Source organism: Vespula vulgaris, chromosome 15, assembly GCF_905475345.1.
Source record: "Vespula vulgaris chromosome 15, iyVesVulg1.1, whole genome shotgun sequence".
In the NCBI taxonomy this organism is placed as follows: Eukaryota; Metazoa; Arthropoda; class Insecta; order Hymenoptera; family Vespidae; genus Vespula; species Vespula vulgaris.
This window is the reverse complement of record NC_066600.1, coordinates 131,338-158,330: the sequence shown is the minus strand read 5'-3', so window position 1 is coordinate 158,330 and position 26,993 is coordinate 131,338. Positions and strand designations below refer to the sequence as shown.

General features: G+C 44.3%; 5 protein-coding genes across 14 annotated transcripts; 1 reads left to right on the top strand and 4 right to left on the bottom strand.

Moving 5' to 3' along the window:
- Positions 1-67: 67 nt before the first annotated feature.
- Positions 68-6,060, bottom strand: LOC127069362 (xyloside xylosyltransferase 1). The gene is made up of 5 exons (XM_051006312.1): positions 3,807-6,060; positions 3,571-3,730; positions 1,203-3,469; positions 658-1,131; positions 68-589 (listed from the first exon to the last, which is right to left on the bottom strand). Exons 3-5 carry the CDS (start codon positions 1,656-1,658, stop codon positions 383-385), a joined length of 1,137 nt encoding a protein of 378 aa, XP_050862269.1. The 5' UTR covers positions 1,659-3,469; positions 3,571-3,730; positions 3,807-6,060; the 3' UTR covers positions 68-382.
- Positions 6,061-6,215: 155 nt separating this feature from the next.
- Positions 6,216-18,865, bottom strand: LOC127069352 (uncharacterized). 4 transcript variants are annotated; one of them, XM_051006278.1, is made up of 10 exons: positions 18,717-18,863; positions 15,083-15,188; positions 13,342-13,498; positions 11,533-11,697; positions 10,911-11,456; positions 10,443-10,816; positions 10,150-10,341; positions 9,386-9,722; positions 8,972-9,265; positions 6,216-8,871 (listed from the first exon to the last, which is right to left on the bottom strand). In XM_051006278.1, the coding sequence occupies exons 2-10, from the start codon at positions 15,157-15,159 to the stop codon at positions 8,623-8,625; spliced, it is 2,391 nt and encodes a 796-aa protein (XP_050862235.1). In that variant the 5' UTR covers positions 15,160-15,188; positions 18,717-18,863; the 3' UTR covers positions 6,216-8,622. The 4 variants fall into 4 exon arrangements, with proteins under 4 accessions (XP_050862235.1, XP_050862236.1, XP_050862233.1 ...); XM_051006279.1 differs by lacking the exon at positions 15,083-15,188 and having other exon boundaries at positions 18,717-18,865; XM_051006276.1 differs by lacking the exon at positions 18,717-18,863 and having other exon boundaries at positions 15,083-15,686.
- LOC127069359 (E3 ubiquitin-protein ligase TRAIP-like) lies at positions 18,842-22,040 on the top strand. 2 transcript variants are annotated; one of them, XM_051006307.1, is made up of 6 exons: positions 18,842-19,998; positions 20,138-20,455; positions 20,551-20,652; positions 20,732-20,854; positions 20,983-21,232; positions 21,323-22,040. In XM_051006307.1, the coding sequence occupies exons 1-6, from the start codon at positions 19,886-19,888 to the stop codon at positions 21,662-21,664; spliced, it is 1,248 nt and encodes a 415-aa protein (XP_050862264.1). In that variant the 5' UTR covers positions 18,842-19,885; the 3' UTR covers positions 21,665-22,040. The 2 variants fall into 2 exon arrangements, with proteins under 2 accessions (XP_050862264.1, XP_050862263.1); XM_051006306.1 differs by having other exon boundaries at positions 20,084-20,455.
- Positions 21,899-23,530, bottom strand: LOC127069367 (endoribonuclease CG2145-like). 2 transcript variants are annotated; one of them, XM_051006321.1, is made up of 5 exons: positions 23,391-23,530; positions 23,085-23,299; positions 22,770-22,980; positions 22,245-22,677; positions 21,899-22,174 (listed from the first exon to the last, which is right to left on the bottom strand). In XM_051006321.1, the coding sequence occupies exons 2-5, from the start codon at positions 23,161-23,163 to the stop codon at positions 21,944-21,946; spliced, it is 954 nt and encodes a 317-aa protein (XP_050862278.1). In that variant the 5' UTR covers positions 23,164-23,299; positions 23,391-23,530; the 3' UTR covers positions 21,899-21,943. The 2 variants fall into 2 exon arrangements, with proteins under 2 accessions (XP_050862278.1, XP_050862279.1); XM_051006322.1 differs by lacking the exon at positions 23,391-23,530 and having other exon boundaries at positions 23,069-23,216.
- Positions 23,531-23,688: 158 nt separating this feature from the next.
- LOC127069363 (leucine-rich repeat-containing protein 9-like) lies at positions 23,689-26,146 on the bottom strand. Of its 5 annotated transcripts, XM_051006314.1 has the most exons (3): positions 24,296-24,724; positions 24,012-24,205; positions 23,689-23,922 (listed from the first exon to the last, which is right to left on the bottom strand). In XM_051006314.1, the coding sequence occupies exons 1-3, from the start codon at positions 24,480-24,482 to the stop codon at positions 23,707-23,709; spliced, it is 597 nt and encodes a 198-aa protein (XP_050862271.1). In that variant the 5' UTR covers positions 24,483-24,724; the 3' UTR covers positions 23,689-23,706. The 5 variants fall into 5 exon arrangements, 2 of the variants coding, with proteins under 2 accessions (XP_050862271.1, XP_050862270.1); XR_007783529.1 differs by having other exon boundaries at positions 24,012-25,891; XR_007783531.1 differs by having other exon boundaries at positions 23,689-24,205; positions 24,296-25,891.
- Positions 26,147-26,993: the final 847 nt, after the last annotated feature.

The following is a 26,993-nucleotide window of genomic DNA, read 5'->3' as shown; positions in this document are numbered from 1 at the left end:
ATCGAACTAAAGTATATGGTCGCTTGTATAAAAAAAAAAAAAAAAAAAAAAAAAAAAAAGGAAAATCTTAACGAGGTAAATATGCTTTATGCTTCATAAAAATACAATAGTTGCTCTCCCGCTTCTAAAAAGTATCTGTCAGTATAAATCGCTAGATCTAAATATTGCCCATCAAAAATGATTTCTTCTTTCCCTTTATACAATTGGAAGAGTCTTGATCGTATATTGCCACTTGACGAGATAAAATATACTCGACTTTGTATCACAGATTTCAAATGTAACGAGTTTCAAAACCATTCGCGATATTTCATTCTCGAAACTTGACGTAGACTTGCAAAGACGATGTATCTACGTACTCGAATGTCTTTAAAATTCATAGTACTTAATCGTCGGGTATAGGAGTATTGCAGTTCCCATGCCACAATTTTGTTTCCGAGTTACAGAGAGAATAATTGGCGAATACATCCGCGTAACCACGGTCCCTCCACCACGTGCACAATTGCTTGTTCCAGCCGCAGTCAATGGTATGGATTAATTCGGGTCGTTCCATACCCAATATCGTGTAAAAATCTTGATCGCCCAAGTGACCCTGAAAGATACAAGTTGGGAAACATTATCGAGATCGTTGCATGTCGTAGAAACATTCCGTGTACCAACCTTGAAATGATATTTATTCGTCATAGCATCGACGCTATCCTTGCTAACGATTCGTTCGTACAAGGAGGACTCGCGTAATCTTTCTAAATTGAACAAGACCATGCCGCTGTTGAAGCCTGGGAAGCCACCGGCGTGAGTGGGTTCCCCATACGCGGTCTTCGCGTGTTTGCTACGATATAAGTACAAGACATGCCGATACACAGGTGTCAGCTCCGGCGCCAGACCAAAGAGAGCTTGCTTCCCAAAGTTGTCGAACTCCTTGAACAATTCTTTTACGTCCTTACGAAATTTTGTATCGGCGTCGAACATGGCTGCCACTTTCTGATCGACCGGTGCTATTCTATGCAATCCCAGAGACAGAAAGAAGAGAGCGTCCGAGTAATAAGTCCCCGGTTTGCTACTGAAATGCGGCGACATGACGGAAACTATGTCCTCCAATTGTTGAGCCAGCTCGTGTACGTTGTAATATTGCACCTACGAGGAAGATTATGACTGAACCGGACGGTAAGGCATAAATGGTAATTAACAAAAATGACGCAACTTACTTTCATAGTCTTTTTGGTGGACGACGCAACGCTTTGCACTACGTTCTGCGCGATGGGACGACTGTCGTCGTCGGTTATCACGTGGAAAGCGATGTCCACGGTAGCTAGCGAGAGCAAGGATTTCGTAAAAACGTAAAACTTCCTTCGCATCGGTGAATTCGTAGCGACTTTGGTGAATATACACCATACGTTGTAATAAAACTTATCCCGAAAGGTGGTAGCGATCGAAGGAACGGTAGGGAGGACGATCTCCTTTGAGGTTAGTCCGACGATCGAATCGTTCATCTCTCTTAAGGTGGTCGAAACGAATTCGTTCGTCGAGGCTTCGACATTTCGACTTTCCGCCTGGCCCACGATCCAACGTGCACCGTTCGTGGACGTTTGATAACAATAAAGTATCACCAGAAGCACCGCAATAATGGCGAGGTTCACTAGCACCTTGCGTAACAAGTGCATTTAACCACTCATCTTTTCAGCTCAATCCTATGATCAGCTCGACGATGGTGATCGGCGACGACGCGACGACGGCGCGAACGTCCGAGGAACATCGAACATCGTCAAAATATCGAAAATTCTTCGCTCGACGAATCCTTCGAGTCGGCCATTAATTCGACACGGTGGGTTGGTTGGTCGTGCGTCTCGGTCGCGCTCGTTTCCATCCATCAATGTGGCAACGCTGTCGGCGTACTCGGCTACCAATCCGTTGACCCAGGTTCGAGCCCAACCGAGAGCAATTTTCTTCTTTCTCTTTTTTTTTTCTTTTTTTCTCTCTTTCTTTTCCTTTCTTTCCCTACAAATCTCAATTTCTAAATTAAAACGATGAATCTCTCGAATTCCAAATTGCAACGAGCGAAATGGAAAGTGCAGCATTTGATCTGAAAAAGCGTAAATAAGACTAATAAAGAAATTGAAACTTTATCCGTGCAGTGCCTTAGAGTTATCTTAAAATTGCAACGATTGAGTTATAATTTAATTTAATTTAACAAGGCAATATAAGTATTACCGACCCAGGTCCCACGGCTAACGGTGACTCTACTCTAAAACCCGCGTTCCCGGCGTTCGCGAAGTGACATAAACTAACCGCGAATTCTAGGACGTTATCCGGAGGAGGCCGCTTTTGTTGTCCGCTTACGGATAACAGGACCGTCCAACCGGCAGCTACATACACCGCCGTAAAACACGAACGTTCGTGCTTTCCGAATTTCGAACGATAAAACGAAGTCTGTGTTATTCATGAAAAATAAAATTCTGAATTTAGTTCAATGTAAATTTATAAGAGAAAATGAAAATGACAAATTCTCGACCTTAACTTAAACAAGTATTCTTTCCCCCAACGCAAAGAAAGAAATTGACACGCTTCTCGTTGATCTTCCAGCTGCGTATGCACTTTTAGTGGTATATAGTATATCATACGTTTCGTAGTTATTACTTTAATATAGAACTTTATTTTATAAAAACAAAATTATAAGTTTAATTGAACTTTAGAAAAGAAAAAAAAATGAAAAATTTGTGACGCGACTTCAATAATAAAAATGCGTAAAATATAGTGATAATTCTATTCGCGTACGCGCGGCAATGTGGCAACCGGAGACGGAACGCTCGTCTCAGTTTTCTTATAAAATAAATCTACCACCACACCCGTCACCATAAGAGCATTACGAGTGACAACGTGGCAACATTAAAATATGACTAAGAGCTATTCTCGAAAGGTTTCTTCGGAAATTTACTCGTGGTCATTCAATGCTCTTCTACTTATTAATTACAACCGATCACTCGTGCCGATTCGGACCTTTCGTCCTCGACATGATCGAGTCATCGGAGGGACTTAAAGATTCACTCACTACTTGAGAAGTTCTGCGATGGATCCAAAACACTCGTCCGCGATTTAGGTCGAAATTGAGGGTGGATGATTGGTAGTTGGTTGAAAATGAGGTAGGTCGACATCGAAGTTGGTCGAGATCCTCTCCGGCGATGCACTGACTCTAATTCGCGATGGTTATTTAATTACGAACGGTCACTGAATTTACTTTGCGAAACTCTACTATCTTTTATAATTACAGTCTGCGTTCGACTGTTAAAAAAGCAAAAAACTTTGCAAACGATCACTGACTCTAGCGACTGCATTGCACGCAGTCCATGAAAGAACACTCGTGCTTTAAATCGCGAAACGCGAACGAACAAACACTGCTTCTACTTCGCGATATGTTTAGTTTAGCGACACAAACACTCGATTGCTTCATTGCTACGCGCGCGATCGCAATAAACTTCTGAAACGAAAAAAAAATAGAAACAAAATAATTTGTATCGCGGTTATAATAAGAAACTGTATAAATTATTCCAGAAATATGCGATAGAGAAATATATTTACTTCAAGTCTTCGTTGATACTTGCGGGAAAGACATCCTGTCAGAACTTTGATGTACAAAGCCGAACTGAACCAGTAATTGTAAAGTCCATCAAAGACCCGATTTCTTCGTATCGGTCCTTCGGTCGCTCGTCGCCAAGGATCGCCAGTCCAAAATTGAAATCTAAAATGAGATAAATTGTATAGAATATTGACAAAAATGAGCGATATAAAAATATACATTAACTCTTTGTTATTACCTGCAAGAAAGGAATCCTCTTCCTAAGCCCGAATGCGTTGATATTTCACGAGGCCGATGATTCCGAGATCAAAATTTTTAAGTATCGAAATTTTTTATTGAAACTACTTTAATTTTCTCTCGCGTTACGGTATTGTCAAAAGAATGTATTGTCGTTTAAATATTAGTTTTTCGTATTCCGCGTACATCAAACACCGTTTAAATTACTGTAGAATTATCGAAAATATTAATTTTTAAGCTTTCTCGTTCGGAAGGAGAGAGCTGCGATGCTCACTCGTCGGTGTACAAAAGGAAACTAACTCGACGAAAGTCAAAGTAAATAAAAGTCGTATATGTTTATATTACACGAGACCGATGATTCCGAGGTTAGAACTTTTAAGTATTGAAATTTTTAATTGAAATTAATTTTCTCTCGCGTTACGTTTTTTGTATCGTTAAACGAATGTATTATCCTTTTAATATTAGTTTTTCGTATTTCGCGTATATTAGAAATCGCTTAAAAAATTGCAAAATTATCGAAAGTATTAATTTCCAAGATTTTGCGTTCGGAAAGAGAGAGCTGCGAAGCTCACTCGTCGGAGTACAAAAGGAAACTAACTCGACGAAAGTCAAAGTAAATAAAAGTCGTCTATGTTTATATTACACGAGGCCGATGAGTCCAAGGTTAGAACTCTTAAGCATTAAAATTTTTAATTGAAATTACTTTAATTTTCTCTCGCGTTACGTTTTTTGTATCGTTAAACCAATGTATTATCGTTTTAATATTAGTCTTTTGTATTCCGCGTACATTAAAAACCGTTTAAAAAATTGTAAAACTATCGAAACTTTCAATTTCCTTTTCCTTCATATTAGATATGATCAATGGCCTCGCATTTGGAATAAAGTTATAAGTGAATTGAAATATTGAATTAAAAACATTCTGCTAAACGTTTGTAATAAGATTTTTATGTTTCTAATAAATAAAATATGACGGGATCTGAGAAACTAAGATCGTATTTCCTTATTTTTACCATGAAATCGTCTTCGAAATGCCTGAATGAGTTACCATGGCTTCTCTGTGCGAACACCGCGAAACGCACTTCCCCGCATTTGGAATGGATCTGAAAATCTGATCATTGATGTACGCGTGCAAACGAGGAAATAATCGTTTAATTCGTTGAAAGAAAATTTTATATGATCGTCGTTCAAACTTTTTATACGAAAATCGATATAGTATCAACTTTTACTCTTTCGCCGCGAGGTTCAAAAGTGTACGAAATTTTTTTTTTTTTTACGAAAAATGGCAAAAACAATGTGAATTTAAGCGTGGACATAGGTTTCTCGAATTTTTGAAAAAGCTTTATTTTTATGCATAAACTATTCTCGAAAGAACGTAACATTTTAACACGACTTTTTTCAAAGAACATAAAGCTTTTTCATAAATTCGAGAAAAATGGTGTCCTAGATTAAACCTTCGTCTTTAAAACGAGACCTCGTTCATCAAAATCGATCAAGAATCACGCCTGTTCTCAGCGTTATATCGTTATAAAGCCAAGAGTGATGAACAGCCTTTTACGATCAGGCATTTTTTTCGTCGACTTTCACGATATCACGCCATTCCGGAAATTCTACGAATTATTTTGAATACGTCAATGTCAATTAATTTATGCTTCCGGCGAAACTATATAAACAATATATCGATAGAGGAATGCTTACTTCGAAGAATCCTTTATCGCCATTAAATCATATAATCGTCGAATTATCGTCTACGCTTGGTCGTACTTGTATTTCATTGAAATCTGTCATAGTTATTCGTTAATATCCGATCTAAGCGAAATAATATTTTTCAAATAACATCTTGTCGTTCTTCGTAAAATTCGTCGTTGAAAGTCGTGTTAATCGCATGGAAATTCGTGATATCTCGTCGAGACCGTAAGCGCTATTACGATCGTCGTACGTAAGTACTAACTATTATCACATCGTTTCATATGGTTTGGACATGGATAGAGGTATGCTTGTCGATATGAAAGGCATGTAGGAAGAAAAAGTATCCATAGATAAAACGATTGATCAAACGTTTCATTCGGTTTTCGTCAAACGATCGCAGAATCTGTTGGGATCGCAATGGCAATACTCGCGACGGGTCGTTGCAGCAATCATCGACCCATTTCACCGGCTTCGTCGTCAAAACAATTTTAATCGGGCATCACGATACGTGACGACAGAAGCAAAGGTTATTGAGAGAAAAATAATATAATCGTCGAGTGATCTCATTCTCCGAGAGTTATCGGTATAATTGCGAACGAAAAAGAAAACGAATGATAAGTCACGAGCTCTTTTACTACTTTTTAGATAATTAGCGTTAAGGGCTTGACGCTAACGTACGTTGTACCGTTAACCGAAGAAACGTTTGTTTGACACGTAAGATAAGTATTTTCTTCGAGGACATTTATTTCTCCGTTTTGAATGCCTTCTCTTACAACCATCGGAACAAACTACAATAGATTTATGCAAAAATGCACGCGCTCTTTCTCTCCGTGTATAGGCATATATACATGCTAACGTGCGTACATATATACATATCACACATACATAATGCGCGCGCGTTCCCTTTTTATATACATAATAAATACATACACTACATGTGCGCCGTGCTCGTGCGTTCTTCTTATCGCGCGTCTTCTTTCTGTGCGTGCTTCGACACGTACGCATATGCTTTATATGTATATGCACACCCATGACGAGCTAAAAACTATTATTCATTTATATACAAAACTAAGATTCAATTCTGCACTCTTTTATATATATATACATTCGTTTCAAAAGTGTACGTAAGTGGAAATATCGCAACGAGCCAGTTTCTTCTCGTTCGTTTCCAATAGATTTTAAACAAGGAATAATTATCATTCGTTTCAAGGAAAAGGAAAGTATAAGAAAAAGGAAATAGATGGGGGAGCGGGAGAGACGGACAGACAGACAGACGGAGAAAGAGAGAGAGAGAGAGAGAGAGAAAGAGGAAATCAATGACTGTGCGGAAAATTAGTTTTCTTCTGGTCGTTCCACGTATATTGTAATATTTCGCTACTGGTACGATTTAACGATAGAACGCCGATATATATGTATGCGTACGTGTTTACGTGTGTTGCGTGCATATGTACGTGTTTACACGTACAGTACACGCTTAAAGAAGATCGGTGGGAACGAAGAATCGATAAAGTTACTCTTTCGTGTCTCGCAAAATGGAGGACATTTTAAATCGTCGCGTTTTGTCCCGCAAACTTTTATAAAAATATTTCACACAGAGAAATAATCGATGGCGTTTCGAGATTCTTAAAAAACTTATAGAAAAACAAAAAAAAGAACGTCTCGTACGACTTATTCTATTTAGAAAAAGTGAAAAATCTATGAGAATCTTATAATTTACTTATTCGAGTCTGTATATCATTGTTTCGTTAGTAGAGTATTGTATCGCTCGCGCACATTCATTACGCATGCATCGTTCGATGGACGCGCATGTAAAAGAGGTCGTACATGTCCTTTAGTTAACTCCTTATCACTAAATTGACATTTATTAGTACGCTATTGATATGGGATTTTAGATTGGCACTGTAATTTTTAGAAGAAATTTTTCATCTCGTTTAAACAATAAATCTTTAGCTTTATAAAAGAGCGCCCAATGCGAAAACAAACTTCATCGAAGCTGCAAACGAATAAGCGACATTTTTACGATACCAAGTATACAATGATATTTGACGGAAGATCCAATTAAAGCGACAAAAACTCTTTACTATCGATCCTTTTTGGAAATTATTCTTCTTTACCACCATCTCGCACGATCGTTTAATTTTGATCATTTAAAAAATTAGCGTAAAAAATAATGACGAAAAGAAAAAAACATACACGTATAAAAAAGAAGATCGATTTCGATCGCTCGAAGAAAAATTACTATCGCGTTTCATATGCCAATTTAATTCTGTTTTTTTTTTTTTAAAGTATCAAAATCCGAAAAGAAACACACGCGCGATTTATTCTAAACTGCTCTCATTACTTCTTCTTCTTCTTCTTCTTTCTCTCCTTGGTCCTCTTCCTCTTCTTCTTTTTCTTTTTCCCCCTTGGGCAACGTAACATCTAAGATATTTTAGTTATTTCGGCTAAGCGCTACTCCTCGCGAGTGTACGATTAAGGCGACGTTGAGCTAGCGACGCGAATTCGGGAATTCCTCGTGGGAGCCTACTTCTCTTCTTCCAATCGCGTGGATACAACGACGGTATTCTTTGGACACGTTTACTTTCTACCCTGCGATCTCTCATAGGGTCGTGGATTAGAGCTAAAAGTCGCTCAATTACTAAAAATACATCGATCTCGAGAAAGGGAAAAAAGATGCAATAAACTATTTGGCTCGACGTTGAAAAATTCAGTTCCATTTCGTATAACTAATTATCTTCCATCTCGTACGTGCTATACGTACGTTATGCGCCGTCGGACGTCTCGTCGCAAGCCTCCTCCTGTCGTACTCGCGATCGTACCGGCGACGAATGTGACAACGTAGGAATTAGAATCGTTTAAACGATCGACGTTTCTTTCTAAAAGTGACACGTCTCCTCCACATCGATATCCGTAGATCGCACACGTTTGTTTCTTTGGATTAGATACGCATCGGCCTTTTTACTCTCGTCCTTTCTACGCTTCCTTCTCTATCTCCCTCATCGTCTATCGTCATATCCTTACTAAGATTAGATTATTATAAGCCTGGCGACATTGATCCGATCGATCGTAGATATCAGATCGGCACGCTAACGTATTTCGAAGGAAATACGTACATACTACAAAAGTACCGTCTACGATTCTAACGTGTTGGTCGATGCGTTCGTCGGCGTGTAAGACATCTCCATGGTGATACCCGCGCTGCTGCGCCGGAATTTCGATTGCATGTCGGTGCTGTTACGCGGTTTACGCCTGCTAAGATGTCTCTCGACCCACTTTAGCATGGTGAGAACCGAATCCGTACTTGGCAAGCGTCTCTCCGCCGACGTGCGTATGATGTGAGACGAAGCCACGCGGAAGGTGGCAGCCATACCCTTCAAGGCCTGTAACAAGGCGTCGTTCATGTTAGCACGTAGGATCGAGCCAACGAAATCGTTAAAGGCTTAATAAGAAGAGGAAAGGAAAAGAATCGAATGGACTAACTTTCATGGCGTCCTCGTCGGTGGTATCGTCACCGGCGTAAATGATCCTTATTCGTTCGCTCCAATCCAGACCGAAAGCCGTACGAAGAATGTAAATGGAGGCTCGTCCCTTGTTCCATTCGACCGGAGGCTTCGCCTCTATGGCGCAATGCGCCGAGCATGCCTTAAAACCGGCCTTCTCGATCAATTTCTTCGCCTGCTCCACCATCTCCGGGCGTCTTTCCATCGGTGTCTCCCGATAGTGGAACGTTAGCAAGGCTCCTTTGTTTTCTACCCATGCACCGTCCTTGCACAGCTTCGTTCCCGTAAGCCGCGGTACGTGGAGGGAGGAGAAAGAGAGAAAAGAGAAAGGCGCGCCGTTGATCATGGTCAACGAAAAAGAGACATCTTTCGTGGAAGGGAGAGGAGAGCTTACCTGATCCTGAAGAGCTTGCATCAAATTGGCAACTTTTCCTTCGCACTCGATCGGCATAGGATGAACGAATTTGCTCCCATCGGGATGTAAGATCTCCAAGCCGTGATTACCGGCGTACGTGATGCCATCTATGCCGACCATCGATTTAACGTTGTTCACGTTTCTACCGGATATAATGGCTATGTAAACGTCGGACATGTTGGAGAGCCTGTGCAAAACGTTTTTCGTTTCCAACGGCAAGATCGCCAAATCCGGATGCGTTGCGATCGGCGCCAAGGTACCGTCGTAATCCAATAAGAGGGCCAACTTGTGGTTATCGCCGATGTACCTAGGGGACATGTGTCATCACTGGATCGTTACCTGGCTTTCATCATGAGTCGTGGGTGGTCGCATTCGCAGGCGCGGGCCCGGCGCCACCTTCCCGGCATAAAAAGCCCGCAGAGATCCTTTCGCGTATCGTACAGAATTTCCCAAGAGGCGAAGGGAATGTAACGGAAGCGCTGTGCAAAAGTTCCGTTTGATCACGGTGCGACGCAACCCAAACTCATGCTGAACCTTTTTTCTTTCTTTCCTTTTTGACAGGAACGCGTTTTATTTCTCGAAAGAACGCTAGGTCGTCCGTAGCAACGTGAATACGTCACCAAGCGGCGCTACGTCTAATATACAAGATAGCTCCTCGTAAGAGGCAACCGATTGAAAAGCGCATGCGGGCATGGTCGGGCCCAGTGTCATGCACGTCGCGCAACGCTATAATGAATACCTACTTGCTCAGGTAATCGTCAAAATCGTCCATCGTTACCGGTTGCATCGTCGTAGCGCCGACGGAATCGCGTTCCTCGAGCGAGCCCATGACTTGAAGGAAGGATTTCATCCAATAATTGACGTCGTAGATCCTTTCGCGACGGCGCAAATGATTCATCCTCAGAGTACGTTCGTCCTCCGGCATGGTGAGGGCTCTGTTGACGAGAACGAAGCGGGGGGAGGGGTAACGTTGAAAGAGCAAGGTCGAACGAGAGAGAAATTCAAAGCAAAAGCAGTCGGAAGAAGGAAACTTTACCGATGGATCACTTCGGCGGCCTCGTCTATCTCGTAAGGATTGCATATCAAGGCCTCGTGCATCATTTCGCCGGCACCGGCGAACGGCGAGACTATCAAAACACCCGGCGGTGTGTTTATCTGACAGGCAACGAATTCCTTCGCCACCAGATTCATGCCGTCTCTGAGAGGAGTGACCAGAGCGACGGCGGCATCCCTGTAAAAGGCCGCCAATTCGTCCTGACTAACGCAACCGTAGATATAACGAATCGGCGACCAATTCGGCGTGGTAAAGCGTCCGTTTATACATCCTATCAATTGATCCATCTCGAGCTTCAAATCTTGATACTCTCGCACGTCCGTTCTCGAGGGTACAGCGATTTGCAGCATGGTTACCTGGCAAACGAACGAAAACATTTCGATAGTCGGTACGATACGGATATACGATAGGGACACGCCGCGGGTATATCGCAAACGTTTCGTGCATCACCTGTTCGCGATGTTCCGGATGTCTCTCCAGCAACATTTCAAAGGCCTTTAAACGATGTACGAGACCCTTGGTATAATCGAGCCTATCGACCCCCAGGACGATCTTTTGATTGGTAAGCATGACCTTGTTGGCGGTTTCAGCGAGAGAAACGAATCTGTCGAAGGGTATGCCGATCGGAAGTGGTCGTACGCGCACGGTTCTACCGCCGTGCTCGACCAGCAGATTTTTACGATCCACCCTGCAGCCGAGGCTCCTTTGGCAACAGTCGACGAAGTTCAAGCAGTAATCTTGGATATGGAAACCGACCATGTCGCAACCGAGCATACCCTGAAGTATCTCGTCGGCCCATGGGAAAAGTCGAAATATGTCCCAGGGTGGGAACGGAATGTGCAGGAAGAAGCCCAACTTCAATTTCAGATTCTTCTCGTCGGCGGCCTGTCTGACCCAATTGGCCGCCGTCATCAAGTGATAGTCGTGAATCCAAACGAGAGGAGTGCCGTTGTTCTGATTCGCTTGTTCCTTGTGGATCTGCTCCAAAGCGCCGACCTGAGGGAAAGACGACAAAAAAAGGAAAAGATGAAGCCTACGTCTCCCCTCTCTCTTTCTCTCTTTCTCCACTCACTGTCTTGGCTGCAAATTTTTCGTTGACGGCCGAATAAGCTCGCCAATGTTCGGCGATAAAAGTAGCCCTGTCCGGCATCGAGTGAAACAGCGGCCAAAACGTTCCGTTGCAGCACCCATTGTAGTAAGAATCGAAGATACCAGGATCTACGTGCACGGCTACGACCTAAAATAAGAAGGAAAAGGAAAGAAAAAAAGGACGAAGCGTGAGCAACGAGACGCGCTCTTAACGACGCAACATCTTTCAAAATTCGACACGTTCCGAGGAGAAACGTTTTATCCGACTATCACGTGACGCGCATCACGCTCGACGCGTGTGCACGACCGCGAAATTTCAACGAAACGTGATCGAACGAATCGAACGAAAGGGATAGCCCGCCTCCCTTCCACTCTCACTCTCTCTCGCGCGCGCTCTTTGTATCGTTTAAAAATGATAACCTTTGGCGACCTCGCGATACGATTATCGTGACACGAGATCGTTGCTTCATACCCATGTACTTGGTTTTCTTCTTCTGCGTTATAAGCGAATTTTTATCGTTTCTTTCAATTATTCGAGTTCAAGTTCGATATCTCGTACGAACGCGGGTTAAGCGCACGGTTAGATTAGATCGACCTCCCGTCTCAATCCATCGTGTCTCTATATCATTTGCAATTCGTTATTACCTAACTGTACTCGGAATCCGAGTCGAGTTGACCCGTGCTCTTTTATAATCTCATTCCGATGGAAGAGAAAAGTGACGTATCGATCGATAGAAAATTAACTTGGCAATCGTATCGACGTACGAAACGAATTCGGATAACTTTTGCACCCTTTTTTACGACTACGTATAGATATTACGTATCGATGGCCGGCTAGAGGAGAAAACAAACGGTTTTATCGGTAATCGCGCGTGGGTGTACGTCAACCGGTCACGCTGTCCTACAATGATAAGAACAATAATACAAGACGAAGAAGGAGAGGAAGAAGAAACGATCGTCGGTCCGTAATTAACGCGAATCGAGGGGGCTCGTTAGCACGTATCGTTTGAGACGAGTTATCGCCTAACGCCCTCCAGCCTCGATCGCGCTCTTTTATCTCTCTCTCTCTCTCTCTCTCTCTCTCTCTCTCTCTCTCTCTCTCTTCTCGGCCCTTTCCCTCAGCTCCTTTGTCTCCGCTCCTCCGTCCGCCGTCTCTTCTCGCACGGGAAGAAAAACGCGGTTGTATATCTATATGCGTATCACACGCACAAGCGCGTACGTACGTGGGAGAAAAATAAGAGGAGAAAGGAGAGAAAGAGCGCGAATATCGAGGAACGTAGAAAAGAATAGTGAAGGAACAGCAATGCCAAGGGCGGAGTCAATACCTCGTTGTCTATATTTGAGTCCTCGCATACTACTAATCGTCGACGCGAACGTCACCGACGCGTTAACGTTTCGAGTTAAATACGAGAACGAGATCTAATTGTTTCGAAATAACGACCTACGTTAAAGAACGTGCTTTTCCACGCGAGCATACTACAAGAGAGTCGAACTCGAGCGCGCGAAGGTAAATGGAATTATTTTTAGCGATCTGTGCGGCACGTCCCTCGGATCCGTGGACGAAAATAAATTCGTCCGTAATAATATCTTAAGAGGGAATAAATCTATTTCGCGATCTCGTGAACTTGTTTCTACGAGTTCAAACTATTTCTTCGTTCGATCGACGAACGCGACTTTTCTCCTCCTCTTCGTCTCGAGTTATTAAACGTTCCAAGATTCGATTCGCATGCCTCGACTCGCTATATCGGTACGTACACGGCGATTCGATCGATGTTTATTCGACGAGTCGTACCTTACGAGACAGAAGACCGGCTGTTGGCGTTCGATCGTTGGGATCCGATTCTGGAATCGGTTCGTCGGGATTCTCCATATGCATGCCAGGCCATCCGACCCAAACTCCATTTCCACTTATTACGACCGGTGCGACTGCAGTTACGAGACCACCGGCGCTAGAAAAAACCGTAAGAGTACAAAGTCAAAATTAACGAAAGTATACAAATGAGAGAAATTGTGCAACGACTTAAGTGTTTATTATTTATTGATCGATAAGGCATCGTGACTGAAATGCGTTTCGAGATGAACGGAAAAAAAAAAAAAAACAAACAAACAAAACTTTATCGCGCTCGAGACACGCGTTACAATGTCGCGTTAAATGCAAAATCAATAACAATAAATCCAAGGGATCACGGATCGCCTACGTAATACGTATCGGCCGAGGAAGATAGCAGCGACTGTTTTCTAGAGCATCTTCGAAAATAAATGCTCGATAAGATATCCGAAGTTTGGAATCTCTACCTCTCTTCCCCTCTCTCGTTCTCTTTTTTCCCAAGACAGGAGACAAATGACTCCTCGACGTGGCCGACTTTCCGCGCGTTCCATCCACAAGAGTTTTGAAACGCACGTGCGCTATGCGATCGATATCGCGCGATCGCGCTCGTACCGTCGTCTCCTGAATTTCCGACCAACCTGCCTCCAACCAGTCTCTAAACTTCGAGAGAGCGACCGAACAAGTGCGAGCGAAAAAGAGAGAGATAGAGAGGGAGAGGGAGGGAGGAAGAGAGAAAAGCAAATGGCGAAAACTCGTTAAAAACTTTGTTTCTTTCTTCTCTCCTTGACGCATTACTTTGACATGTTTATTTGACAAGGAATTTGACGTTACGTCGTGCAACGGATAGCATCGACGACGAAAGCGTATCGAAATTTGAGCGAGGAAAACGACGTCAAAATCCGACTCTCCTTCACTTATCGTTAACGTCCTCTCGCAAAATCTCAATTTTTATCTGTGAATGAACGTAAACGTAAGAGCAGAAAACTCAGCTTCCTCGATAAATCAACGGAATCGCACGTGAATGATCGCAATGAAATTCGTGGTTCAACGAACGAGAACGTATATCGCGAAAAAAAAGGAAAACGAGACGATCGAGAGGCAAAATTTATCTCGGTTGTTAGCTCCATCGAAAACGATTTCTAACGAAGACCAAAGGCGAGACACCAAAGATAAACGCGCGGATAAAAAGAAAGTCTCAAAAATAGCTCGAAGCGCAGCGACTCTCGAGATCGATATATCGTCTTTTTTTATATCGATTACGCTCCCTTCGTTTCCCTTACGCAATAACGAGTATTTCGTGACGAGTCAGTCGTCCCGATCTGGCGTCACTTCAAAAAATCATTCGTTTCCCAACGTTGATCGATCGTTGCGTCAAACGGAGACCGGAAAGAACGCCAGATTTACGACAGAATCGCGTATATCCCGGATAAAGGATTTGGGGAAACTTCGAGGAGCTTACTTCCGACGTGCTCGCGCAAAAACACCCTCGATCGTAGCTCGAAGGACGAGAAAGACGTATCGTTGATTTTCTTTCGATCGTTCCTTGGAAAAAAGCGATAAAAAGGAAGAGAGCGATGCGAACGAACGCGCTTGTCGGAAGGAACGACGTAGACGTTGTTGCTCTCGTCGTTTCGCGCAAAACGTTGATTCGGAAAAAGATGGATTGATGCGTGCAAGGACAAACATTGTGCGTGCTGCGACTAACCTGGCCTTTCGTTCCAGTTTACCAGACAGCTCGTTTCTCTTCAGCACGAACGGCAACCTGTTGCTCACAACGATCATGCTTCCGTTGGAGGTGAAGCTTCCCGTTTCTGTGAACATGCCGTCGAGCATATTCTTTTGCGTCGTCGATATTTTTGACATCGCGGTGGCTTTTTCAAAGATCAAAGAAAACGAACGTAAAACCGAAGAAAGGTGGTACAGGGAACAGGACAAATTTCCCTTGGTATACGTGGGAGGAAAAAAGGAGAAAAAAAGAAAGAAAAAAGAAGAGAAAAAGAGCGCGCTTAAACTCGCGTCGTAAAGCTTCACTCGCGTATGCGGCTAAAAGAGCAAGGTGTCGCGTATACGCGCGTTTCCGCGATCTCCTTTGTCACGTGTCCGCTCGTTTCTTTTTTGCGCGAGATCGCGCACACTTCTCCTCGTCTATTCTTTGCACTAGTGTCTACGTATATCCGCGTAAGCGTGTATATATATACACGAGGCGACGCAACTTCGGTTGAGGTGCACCGATGCGAAGGACGTCTCTCTCTCTCTCTCTCTCTCTCTCTCTCTTTCTCTATATAATCTCTATTCCCCTCTTTTTATTTTCTCCCAAAGTGCCTCCTCCACCGCCACCGCCGCCGCTGCCGCCGCCGCCGCCGCCGCCGCCGCCGCCGCCGCTGCTGCTGCTGTTGCTGGTGGGTGATGGTGCTGCTGCTGCTGCTGCTGCTGCTGCTGCTGCTGCTGGTGTTGACACCGCTGTTATTGCCGTTGCTCTTGCCGATGTCGCGTTGCCGTTGATCAGCAGGCTAAAGTGCTATGATCGGTCAGCTTCTTTGAGTATCTCGCGATGGAAAAAGTGATAGGGAACGAGCGGAGAGCGAGAGCGATAGAAGAATCCGACGACGAACGTGAAAAATGAGAAAAGTGTCTTGGGGTTGCGTTTGCGATCGATCGGGCGCTTAACGGTGGTAGGGGGTGGGTGGGGGGTGAGGGGTAGCAGAGAGAGGGGGAGAGGTGGGTGCGAAGAAAAAAAGCATTCAACCGCGATGCCTCATCGCAGCGGTACCGAAGCAAAGGCCGACGTGGTTTATTTGTTTTCGCGAATTGGTCCAAAGTACGTTCTTCCTAGGACGATATCAATGACGGGGCCGCGACCTCTCGACCGCCGCTCGGCGTCGCTCAGCTTCCTCCACCGTAAACACGAGAAAGTACCCTCCTCGCCCCACCGCCGCTTCGCGTTTCGTCGAAAAGAAACTCGCTACCACCGAGAAACGTAGGGTTATCTCTCTCTCTATCGCGATTCATTCTCGAGAAGCACGTTCCTCCTCGTGTTTTTCATCTTTCCCGCACGCTCTCTCTCTCTCTCTCTCTCTCTCTCTCTCGTCGTTGATAATTACGTCGACGATGAAGACGATATTTCCGATTCTTTTTTTGGTTCCTACGAAGGGATACGAGTTTCTTTCGAAATCGTACGCAACGCGAAAAAGAGATGGATACGTACGCTTATTATCGAAACGAACGATGGTGGACGCGATAAGAAGGGCACGTGCGAGAAGAAGAAAATCGGAGAGAACAAAGTCGTAGACGAAGCAATTTAGATGCGAAAAACGAGAGCGACTGAAGAGATTCGACCTAGGTACGATAAATCAACGTACTCGTCCTTATCTCGTACGTTATCGTTCGTTCGGTGGACACACCTGAACTTTCAACTTTGTCCTGAAATTTCAGTAGGTATCGTTACGTTCGTTCCATCGTACCCCCGTGGAAAGGTCGGTTTTTTCTACTTGCGCTCGTTTCCTCCCTCTCTCTCTCTCTCTCCCCCCGATTTCTTTCTTCAAATTTACTGATAATCATTGACGTCAATAATAAACGTGGCCGAGACGTCGAGGATTCCAGAGTCCAAGACGAGAATCGATCTCTCTCTTTGTCTCTTCGAAAACCCAGCGAAAACGACGGCGGCTATCGAATCTAGCTCGAACGCCACGGGGTCGTCGTCATAGAATCAGAATCCGATTATCCGTTCGAGATCGCTACTTTCTTGGAAAATGAAACTGGCTCGAGTCAAAGTTCGTTCCAAGGATGACTATACCCTGCACATGGCATATATGCTTAAAGAGGAGCGTTGTTTGACGACAAATAGAAGAGGAGAACCGAACTAGCTGGTCTACTTTTATCTTCGACTCGTACGCGAGCGACCGCGGCGCGTCGCTATCGCTTACGAGCGCAAACAAATGGTTTACGCAGATATGCACTTGTTTCTAATCTTGTTCGTAACGCGCGCTCCTAGGTAATATAACACGTTCGTACGTTAAATAATAAATCAAAAGGATCTGCTCGATTGATACGAATATTCCGACGACGCGATACAAAGGAAAAAAAATAGAGAGAACGAGAGAGAGAGAGAGAGAGAGACGAAGCAATAAAAATTCCAACGACGAAGCGCGATAATGATCCGGAGGAAAGAGGAAGCGAGTGTTATTGTCAGCTCTCGATCACGTGATATCGCCGTTAATTAATCAGGCGCGATCAAACGCCGAGGAAGATCAGCACGCGTCGCGCACGCGGTGTCACGCTCGGCCGCCGTCTTCCTCGCCCCGCCTCTTGCCTCGTCCCTTGCCTCCCGAGCGCGCCGTTCTGAAAAACATAAAACGTGCATTCCCCCGGTTCGCGCGTGCGATCGATCTCTCCTCCTGGACTCGCGACGCGCGACGACGCGCGACGACGCGCGATACTCCCCAGCGATCTTTCTTTCTCCTCGTTTCGCTCCTCTCGGGAACCAGTTCCGTGCAAATAATAACAACGCGAACTGAATTCGCGAACGTGACGCGATGCGTAGTTTTCGTCGAAAAGCACCTTGCGGGCGAAAGGCCCGGGGAGAGGAGGAGGGTGGAAAAGCTCATCGATTTCTTACTTTTCGCGCGCCGCGTCCGTTCGTATCGAGGATACTCGGGAGAGTTCACAGACCGAGGGTATTTTTCTCCTCCGCTCTCCGGCGCGCTTTCGTCCATCGCGTTTACCTTCGGAAGCTCTCGCCCGAGCTCGGCCGGCGTCGGTAGCGCGTCGACGAGGGCGAGAGCGAGCGCGAAATCAAACGTCTTTTTCGTCTTGGTCGACGCTTCGCTGGAAACTCGTGAAAACCTCGCGCGAGCGTTTCCTGTGCGCGTTTAATTCGCCAGTAACGATTCTTATCGCCGAACGAGCGGTGCGCGCGATAATCGGTATTATTACCAGCGACGCGTAATATCAACGTAACGGGCGAGATATCGATCGGAAATCCAAGGTTACGTGCGACGTACCTCGATGTCGCGACCCGTCGTCCGTCGCGCGAAATACGAAAAAGGAAATGCGAAAAGCGAGCTCGATCGAGAGATCCTTCTTCTTCTTGTTACTATTATTATTATTATTATCATTATTAATATATTATTATTACTCTTTCAGGCGGGCTCGCGTACGAGGAAAGAGGGGACGAAACGCGACGTAAAACGTCCCAGCGAGCGAGTGCCCTAAAACTTGGCCGGTATCGTCGTCGACGACGACGTCTATATACGTCGTTCGCGTGGTCCAACGCAGACAAAGAGGAAAAGATATACGCACCTATGAGCTAACTCGCAAAAGAACGAACGACTTCTTCTTACCGTTACCGCGTCGTCGTCGTCGTCGTCGTCGCTGCCCTTCGTCGCCTCGACAAAAGCCGACCTCGATTCCTTTACTCGCGCATCTGTAACGCGCTCAGACCATTCGACACCGTTTTCGCGAGAGAGACGTACCTTCCTCGAGTAGAAGGTAACACTGTCGCTTCTTCTTTCTTCCCGAAGTTTCGAGGCGACCGAAACCCTCGTCCCAATCGATTCCACGTCTCTCGACAGGTTGGCCAATCCCGTCTCTCCCAACGGTCTCGCACGCGTCTTTTCGGATTCCCTAGAAAGGCCAAGGGCCGCGAGCTTACCCCTTCGATTCGCCGAGAGCCCGAACGACAGGTGTTACGCCCGACCAATCGGCCGGCAGGCCTGTCTTTCCTTTTTCGACACCGGGACGCGCGATTGGTCCTGCGCCCATTGTCCTCTCTCTCTCTCTCTCTCTCTCTCTCTCTCTCTCTCTCTCTTATTCTCGGACAAATCGCGCGGGAAGAAAAAATCGCCTTTTCGATACCTCTCTTACCTAGCGAGGTCGAACGCTTCCGTCATTTTTCACGACGTATCGCGACTTTCGCCTCTCGAATCTTATCGAACGTTAGACGCGTCTATTCAAACGCAATATCTCGACTCTCCCCTTTCTTTGTCCTGTCAAATTCACTCGCTATCTCGCGTCCTTCGAACGATCTTGAAGTTGGCGATTGGAGAATCAGCGGGAAATTTCGAAAGAGCTCGACGACCGTAGCCGATATCGCGCCCAAAGTGTCGCACGCCGTCGTCTTTCCTTCCTTACCATCCAGTTTTCTCCTTCCTTTTTCTTTCCTCGAAGGTGCGCCCGTAAACGCCCGTCACGCGCGAGATATTTCATTCGTTCTGATCCGAGGAGAAGCGATCCATGTTCGACGCTCGATCGGCTCTCGATTAGGATCGACTTTTCCCCGTTACGTCGTTTCAAATATGATCGTCGCAGTAACGACGTTTCGTCGACGTACCAAAGCCATAACCTTTCTCGCTGCTCCCAACTGAGAACCGTCTCGCGTGATCGTCCGTCGCGAAGTAACGTTTGCTCGCGAAGAACGAGCTAGGTTATGAAGAGTTAAGGACGATAGAAAAGTCGAGTCCCGAGCCTTCGCACGCCCGCGATCCCGTCCGAAAGAAGCATCTCGTAAAAAATGAATATTCTTTGTGTCATATGTAGCGACTTGCTTACAAAACCCGACGATATTTTCTATACGCGATGCGGCCACGTCTTTCACTTCGAATGCCTTACCCAGTGGCTCGAGAGGTAAGCGGCTACTCCTCTGGAACGTATAAATTCGAACTCTGGTCCGAAACGATTCTCTCGCTCATTTTCCCGTTTTACCACGTAGGTCGAAAACTTGCCCGCAGTGCAGGGAAAGAGTAACGCACAGTCGTATTCACAGATTGTACGTGACTGTGTCGAACGAAACCACCGTCGAGAGTGATCCTTACACGCAAGATAAACTCGAGAGCCTCAAGTTTCAAATTCTGTTGAAAGAAAAGGATATCAATTATTTCATGTCCAAAAATAGTACCCTGGAGAAACAAAACGCGGGCCTGAGAAGGGAGGTAAGGAAATTGGAGAGCGAAACCAACGAGAAAAACTCTGCTATGTACGCGCTGAAGGAACAGACCAAATATTTCAAGGAACAACTCTTGGGATACGACGGCGCCAAGAAGGAAATCGCGCAATTGAAGAGAAAGCTCGAAGAACTTAGAAAGTAACGAACTTTGTCGACCTTTCGCCTTTCTCCCGTCCCGACGATCGACTAGCTCCTTCGTTTCGTCCGTTCTCACGTTATCCGTTTTCTTCTAGCATACAAATGTTGCTGGACGCGCCGATGGGAGACGTCGAAGATATAGTCGGAAGGGATAAAGATCCTGCCACTCTTCTAACTTACATATCCGTCATGAAAAAGTAAGCGTTTCTAAAGGTTCGCGCCGTTTCGCGAGGGATCTCTCTCCCGTTTTCTCATTATACTTATTTCTTACCTTAGAGAGACTATATCTAATTTGAGAAAGATCAAATGTCTAAAGATCAAAGTGAAGAATCTTCAAGACGAACACGCCAGGTTGACCATGACGTCCGATGGGCTTCCACGGTGCTATTCCGATAACAGGTACCGACGAGCAGGTTTCCTCTAAATATCCCCTAAATATCTTTCGGTTGAACGACGTTTTGAAAGAGAAAAGGAAAGAAGAAGAAGAAGAAGCTAAGGCTTAAACCTCTTCGCTTTACTCCTTTCAGACTGCTCCGAGAGTTTACGTATTACAAAAACGAAAAGCTGGCGTTACAAGCGAGAGTCAACGAACTCGAAAAGATTCTTGGTATCGCGGAAGGTTCCAACCGCGTAGTCACGGGCATACCGCAAAGCGTCAAAGAAAGAGACGAAGTGACGCAGGAATGCTCGTCGGCGGGTGCTGCGTCGAAGAGATCGGTTGCTAGGAAGAGGACGCATACGAGTTCTTCTTCAGCGACAACGCGTAACAAAGAACACGTACGTCGACGAGAGAAAAGAACGTTATTTACGATTGTTATTTTCATTGTTCGTTTATCTAACGTTAAATTCTTTACATTTCCTGAGCAGATCGTATCGAAGAGTAATGTGGAACGGAACGATGCGTCTCCTTCGCTCGTAGAAACGTTGGACGATGAAAGCTTGGAAAACGATTCCAAATTGAAGAGCACGGACAGTGACATTTCCATAGTCTTGAAGAAAACTAGATTGTCTAGAATGCACGAAGAAACCAATGATAAGGACGATATGCATTTTAATGATAGCATTGAAAGTGTATTACATAAGTGTAAACAAGCTGATGCAAGTACAAATGCGGTCTCAAAAACACCTAAAGAAAAAGATGTAAGAGTCGGAAGAGAAAAACCAAGTAAAACGAAACATCAGAAAAGAGACGTTATCGATTTAACGTAACACTCTCTTGCACATTCGTGATTAATCGTAATAGTATTCCTTATTCGTCATTTTTTTTATAATTGTATTTTTCACTCTTGGTCGTCGTAACTAGTAAATTGAAGAGTATTCTGGCAATGGAGACGGATGCGCTCCGTTACGTTTCATCGCGTTCATACGTACCTTCATACGTGCGTCACGTGCGCGTCTATTTGCATGATATGCGTAAGAGCAAAAGAGACTATAATACCTCTATCAATGATAATATCGAAGAACATATATTTTTCTTATACATCGTTGTTAAATGAGAGGAAATGCTGCGCCGACGAAATCTTGATTATCTCGTTGCCATGTATACGTTTGGACATTAAACTTATGCCCTGCAAAAGAGACTCTACATTTTGCATTTGGTCTGGCATAGAAACATAGCGTATAAATTGCCACATCTAATTCCGGTAACGTTCCAATGAACATCGTCGACGCTTTGTATCCCTCTTTATAATTGAAATGTAGTTTTGCGAGTGCAGCTTTCTGAAAAGTATGTCTTTATTAGCGATCACAGTTAAATTCGACAAAGATTTTCATTTCAAGAATGACTGACGTTATCGAAAAGAACTTTGCGCCCATAACCGAGGTAATTGAGATTATTTAACGATTCTTGCTTCGCAAAAAAGATCCAATTATGTAGGCCGACGATACTGTTATCCTTTTTTTTCTCTACTAGAAATACATGCTCAAATCCTGAACTACCAATCGACCCTTTGATTCGTGAGTAAAGATGAAACCAAATAGATTTTAGTACGGTCTTATAAGTTTGCGGATTCATTGCAAAGTATCCTTTCGTAGCAAGAAAATTCATAACTGCCGTTGTTACGTCAGACGATACAAGCGCATCAATAAATTCATCTTCCTCCTTGCTTTCTTCTCTGGTCACAACTTCTGTTTGACGTATATCCGATTCATAGTTATCAAAGAGATTGCTCAATTTTTTTATTGTCGGGTGTGAGGAAACGTTTGATGAAACTTTTAATAATCTGAAGATAAGATATAAAAGTCAAAAGTAGGAAAAGCGTCGAGCCATAAATTAAGTTCAATGAAAGAAGTAATAAATTTTTAGATATCCTACGGTTTTGGAGCATTATCCGTTATATTATCTCCTTTTATCCATCCTTGGTAACTCACGGTTATATTTTTATAGATGCAACAAGAATCTCTTTGAAACAACTCCTCTGTTATTCGTTGTAATTCCATGTCGCTTATCGGAGAAAGTTTCTTATCTTGCGATATTACATTATTATTATTACTCTTACTATTTTTATTTACGTTACTGCCTTGTCCTAAAAGAATTCATCTCGAGTTTGTTCCCATATGTATATATATATATATGTGTGTGTGTGTGTATATTCGTAACCTAGTATAACGTACATAAGATAATAGCTACCTGTTGCATGATAGAAAAATGACAAGTGCACAAAGAGATTAATTAACAAATTACGCCTGATGCAACTTGTCAAGTACATCTTTACGATCGGTGTTTATCTTGAGAAAGGAAAAGGAATACACGCACACGTTAAATAGCTCCGTTCCAAGAATCGATTCGCATCGTTACCAATTCGTGGTAACCTCAATTCTGTCGTACATTCGTAAATTATCGATCTACGTATTCGGTAAAATCAATGATTAATAGATAGTAAAATGGGATAAAAGAAAAACAAAGAAAGCTTAGATTTTTCGTTCGATTAATTACCTTACAAATTAATTATTCGAATCTTGAAACAGCGTCCTTGCGTCTGACGGCGGCGGCGGCGTATTAGAAACAAAAACTGTACCATAGACGCGTATCGTGAATGACCGAACGTTCCAAGTTTCTAATCGTAAACTCGGTCGATAAAGATTTTTTTGTCGACGCGTCGGTAACACATCGACGCGTCATAGATCGCGATCTATGATTTTCGTGGAACATTTGTAAACGCGAATAAATAAAAGACGAATTTTCATCGTGTATATTTGTTCGACATTAATATCAATAAACATTTAATCGGAGAGTTTTAAAACGATAACGATCAATTTTCTGAGTGCACTTGCACGCATTTGTAGACGGAAAGATCGTTGCAGCCGCAAGTTTTATTCGATAAGCTATATCCATCGATACTCTTTATTTTGGCCAAACTACGTAAAGCGAATTTATAATAATTCACCGTTTCCGAGAGAGGATTGCCCAAGAGAGTCAACTCTTCCAAGTTCGTCAACAACGTTAAATTGTCGAGCTCGTTTTCGTTCTGAAAATGATCGATCGAGATCTAGCGAGTGCAAGAACGTTAGCTCTACGATATGACATAAGTAATAAGCGCGGGTTTCTATGGCTTACGGCTATAAGGTTGTCGGCTACGTGAAGCTTCTTCAAACACTGCAGTCTTTTGACGAAGCGCAGATCTTGAATTTTGTTGCTCTCGATCGACAGGCAGGCGATGTTATTATTCTCGTGGAAAGAATCGACGTCCATCGTTTCTATTTTGTTGTGATCTATTATCAGAATCTCCAGAGTGGAATTCTGTCGTAAACCTTGAAAGGAATGGACGAATCGTCGAGGCGCAACACAATCGATTTTCGTGTGATACTATAACGAGAGAGCAAATGTAGAGGAAGCGTTACCGTATACGTTCGCTAATCTATTGTGATGCAAAAAGAGATGCTTCAACGTTGGAAATACGTGGCTATCGTCGGTCAACGTTATCGAGCCGATACGATTATGATCCAAGTACAAGGTGGACAAATTTGGAAAGCCATCGGATTCGTTCGATCTGTCAAGGTGGAGGCTCTCCAAACGATTGTAGCTCATACGTAAAGTTTTTAGTTTCGGAAGGGCATTTAGATCGTCGAGAGAGATTATACGATTTCTACTCAGGTCTAAACTCTCCAAATGAGGCAACAGATTCGACGGTAGATTTATCTGAAAGAGAACGATGGAAAATATTTTCAAATACCTATCGCCGACTCCAACATTTTCCTAACGTTGAAAGCGACCTTTCTGATGGAACACCTGACGACGTCCAATTGTCTGACGTTCGTCAATTTCGGGGCAAGATTCATCGTCAGCAACATCGTCTGATCCAATATATTTCCAAGGACGTTTCTCGCTTCCGCGATACTCGACTTCTCCACCCATTGCCCGGAAACGTACTGCCGATGATAAACGAGATGCGTATATCTCGAGATGCGCGAGGAAGTAACGCGGCGGGGCGACGATAAAATGTAAACGAGTCGTAACGGAAAGCTACCTTCAGATCGACCAAATGAAATATCAGAAAGTTTTTGTAAGAAATCGCTGATTCGTCCGGATTGTAGCTGAGATCGACGACTTGTAATTTTTGCCAGCTTTTAAGATTCTCGATTTCCTGCAGTCTTCTAATATCGTTGTGGGCGCAATAAAACTCGACGATCGTGTTGTACGAGCCCATCGGTCGCAAGGACGTTATCAGATTGTTGGTAAGATCGAGGTACTTCAATTTCGGGAAGTGCTCCTGCGTGAGACCGTCGAGATCGGTGATGCAATTGTCGATCAAATGCAATCGTACCAAATGCACCGACGGCTTCTTCAAGTGCACCCGGCCGATCGGGGAGTGGGATATGGAAATGGTCGGGTGTCGATCGTAAAGCTCCGCCAAGGTATTGCGAGCCACCTTCAGACCGAACACCTTCGGATCCAATGAGCCAAGGTTACGAACTTCGGTCCTACTCGGAAAGTATATGCCGGTCAATAGAACGATCTTATCGCGTTGGACGATATCGGAAAAAGGATTTCTTTCGAGGTTCAGCGTCTTTAGGCTCGGGGCGAACGTTTTCAAAGTTTCGAGACTCTTTCTGCACTTTGTCAAGGAATTCCACGAGATGTCGAGTTCCTCCAACGCAGACAATTTTTCCTTCATCTTGATCGACCGTATGTCGTTGAAGCTGACGTTCATTCTCTTAACGTGGACGATCATTCGCCAATTTGGAAACTCATCGAGACGATTGTAGGACAAGTCGAGCTCCCTCAAGTTTGGCAATTCGATCGAATCCTCCAGCAGGCCCTTTATACCTTGTCCGGCTAAACTTATTTTCCTCAACGTCAGTAGCTTCTCCTCGTCGATTCTGAGACACAAGGAGATCTTGCGTTTGGTTAAACGTTCGAACGAGGAGGCCGTCCCTGAGTGCGTCGTCCCTTGCATCTCCTCCCTCCTATCGTTCTCCTCGATCGGATCGTTCTATAGGAGGGGGCGACGTACGATTTCAGTTCTTCGTTACGCCCAATACATACGCACACACACACACACACACACACACACACATGCTACGACGTACATACGCAAAGATAGACACATTTCAATACCTCGAATACATACTCGTATTCGGCCACGAATATCGCATCCGACAGGTTCGCTCTCGTTAAGACGTACACTTGGCACGGCCGGTGAACGGTTTCGCGTTGTCTCGCCTTCGATCGATGGAATCCGTCGGTGTATCGTTCCCTTAACCGCGTACGTCGATTCAGATGCAAGAGTCGTTTTCGAGTCGTCTCGAGAAATGCGATACTTACGTCACGGTACAACGATGAAACGGTACGCGTAAAAGGATAGAAACTCTTCGTTTCTCGCAGGGATCCGGCGGATCCTTCTCTCGCTTCGAAAATTTCTCGTGAAATTTAGGATCGGCAATGGCCGAGCAATTCGTTAGACGTATTCTCTTCTGCAAGGAAGGAAAGAAAAAGAAAGGGCGGGAAACGAGAGAAAAGGAGCACGGTAAGGCCGTTTAAAAATAATCGGTCTCCGTCGGGTCGTTACTTGATTATAAAATCCGCCCTTGAGCACGCTCATCGGCCATTCCCGAATGCTCCGTACTCCTGGCACAATGGCCAATAGCCTCGAACATTTCTCGTTTTTGCATAAATCCTCCGTTTGATCGTTCCAAATGCGATACTCGCTGATCTCCTTGTGAAACACCTCCGTAACTCGATACAAGAGTATCCCCGTTATACCCGTGACACTGTCGTCGAGAACGTCGTTAGGAAAATACATCGATCCATCGAAATTGCGAAACCTTGCGTCTTACTCGTTCGCGAAAGGACACAACGATTTCTCCAGAGTCGTCTGACAAATTTTCATCAAACCTTCGCCGTTGTTATTGTATTCTCGCAGATATACGTTACCGCAGTGGCGCATGTGCAGCTTTAACTGTCGACAGGTGATCTAACGAGAATGATCAATGTTGAACGCAACGCGCACAACGCCTCGCTATTACTTGAAAGCACAGAGAGGCCATCTCTTCTCTCTCCTTCAATCTTTTGTCCTGATATTCGACGAGCGACAACGCT

Bases quoted from the DNA above. Each gene is read 5' to 3' on its own strand.
- LOC127069362 (XM_051006312.1), bottom strand. From the start codon at position 1,658: ATGCACTTGTTACGCAAGGTGCTAGTGAACCTCGCCATTATTGCGGTG. The intron at 1,132-1,202 runs GTAAGTTGCGTC...TCTTCCTCGTAG, and splicing joins CCACCAAAAAGACTATGAAA to GTGCAATATTACAACGTACA. The intron at 590-657 runs GTTGGTACACGG...TGTATCTTTCAG, and splicing joins CGAATAAATATCATTTCAAG to GGTCACTTGGGCGATCAAGA.
- LOC127069352 (XM_051006276.1), bottom strand. From the start codon at position 15,240: ATGTCAAAAATATCGACGACGCAAAAGAATATGCTCGACGGCATGTTC. The intron at 11,698-13,341 runs GTACGACTCGTC...TTCTTATTTTAG, and splicing joins CCGGTCTTCTGTCTCGTAAG to GTCGTAGCCGTGCACGTAGA. The intron at 8,872-8,971 runs GTTAGTCCATTC...GCCTTGTTACAG, and splicing joins CCGACGAGGACGCCATGAAA to GCCTTGAAGGGTATGGCTGC.
- LOC127069359 (XM_051006306.1), top strand. From the start codon at position 19,886: ATGAATATTCTTTGTGTCATATGTAGCGACTTGCTTACAAAACCCGAC. The intron at 19,999-20,083 runs GTAAGCGGCTAC...TTTACCACGTAG, and splicing joins CTTACCCAGTGGCTCGAGAG to GTCGAAAACTTGCCCGCAGT. The intron at 21,233-21,322 runs GTACGTCGACGA...TTTCCTGAGCAG, and splicing joins CAACGCGTAACAAAGAACAC to ATCGTATCGAAGAGTAATGT.
- LOC127069367 (XM_051006321.1), bottom strand. From the start codon at position 23,163: ATGTACTTGACAAGTTGCATCAGGCGTAATTTGTTAATTAATCTCTTT. The intron at 22,678-22,769 runs GTAGGATATCTA...TCTTATCTTCAG, and splicing joins ACGGATAATGCTCCAAAACC to ATTATTAAAAGTTTCATCAA. The intron at 22,175-22,244 runs GTCAGTCATTCT...CATACTTTTCAG, and splicing joins GCAAAGTTCTTTTCGATAAC to AAAGCTGCACTCGCAAAACT.
- LOC127069363 (XM_051006313.1), bottom strand. From the start codon at position 25,851: ATGCAAGGGACGACGCACTCAGGGACGGCCTCCTCGTTCGAACGTTTA.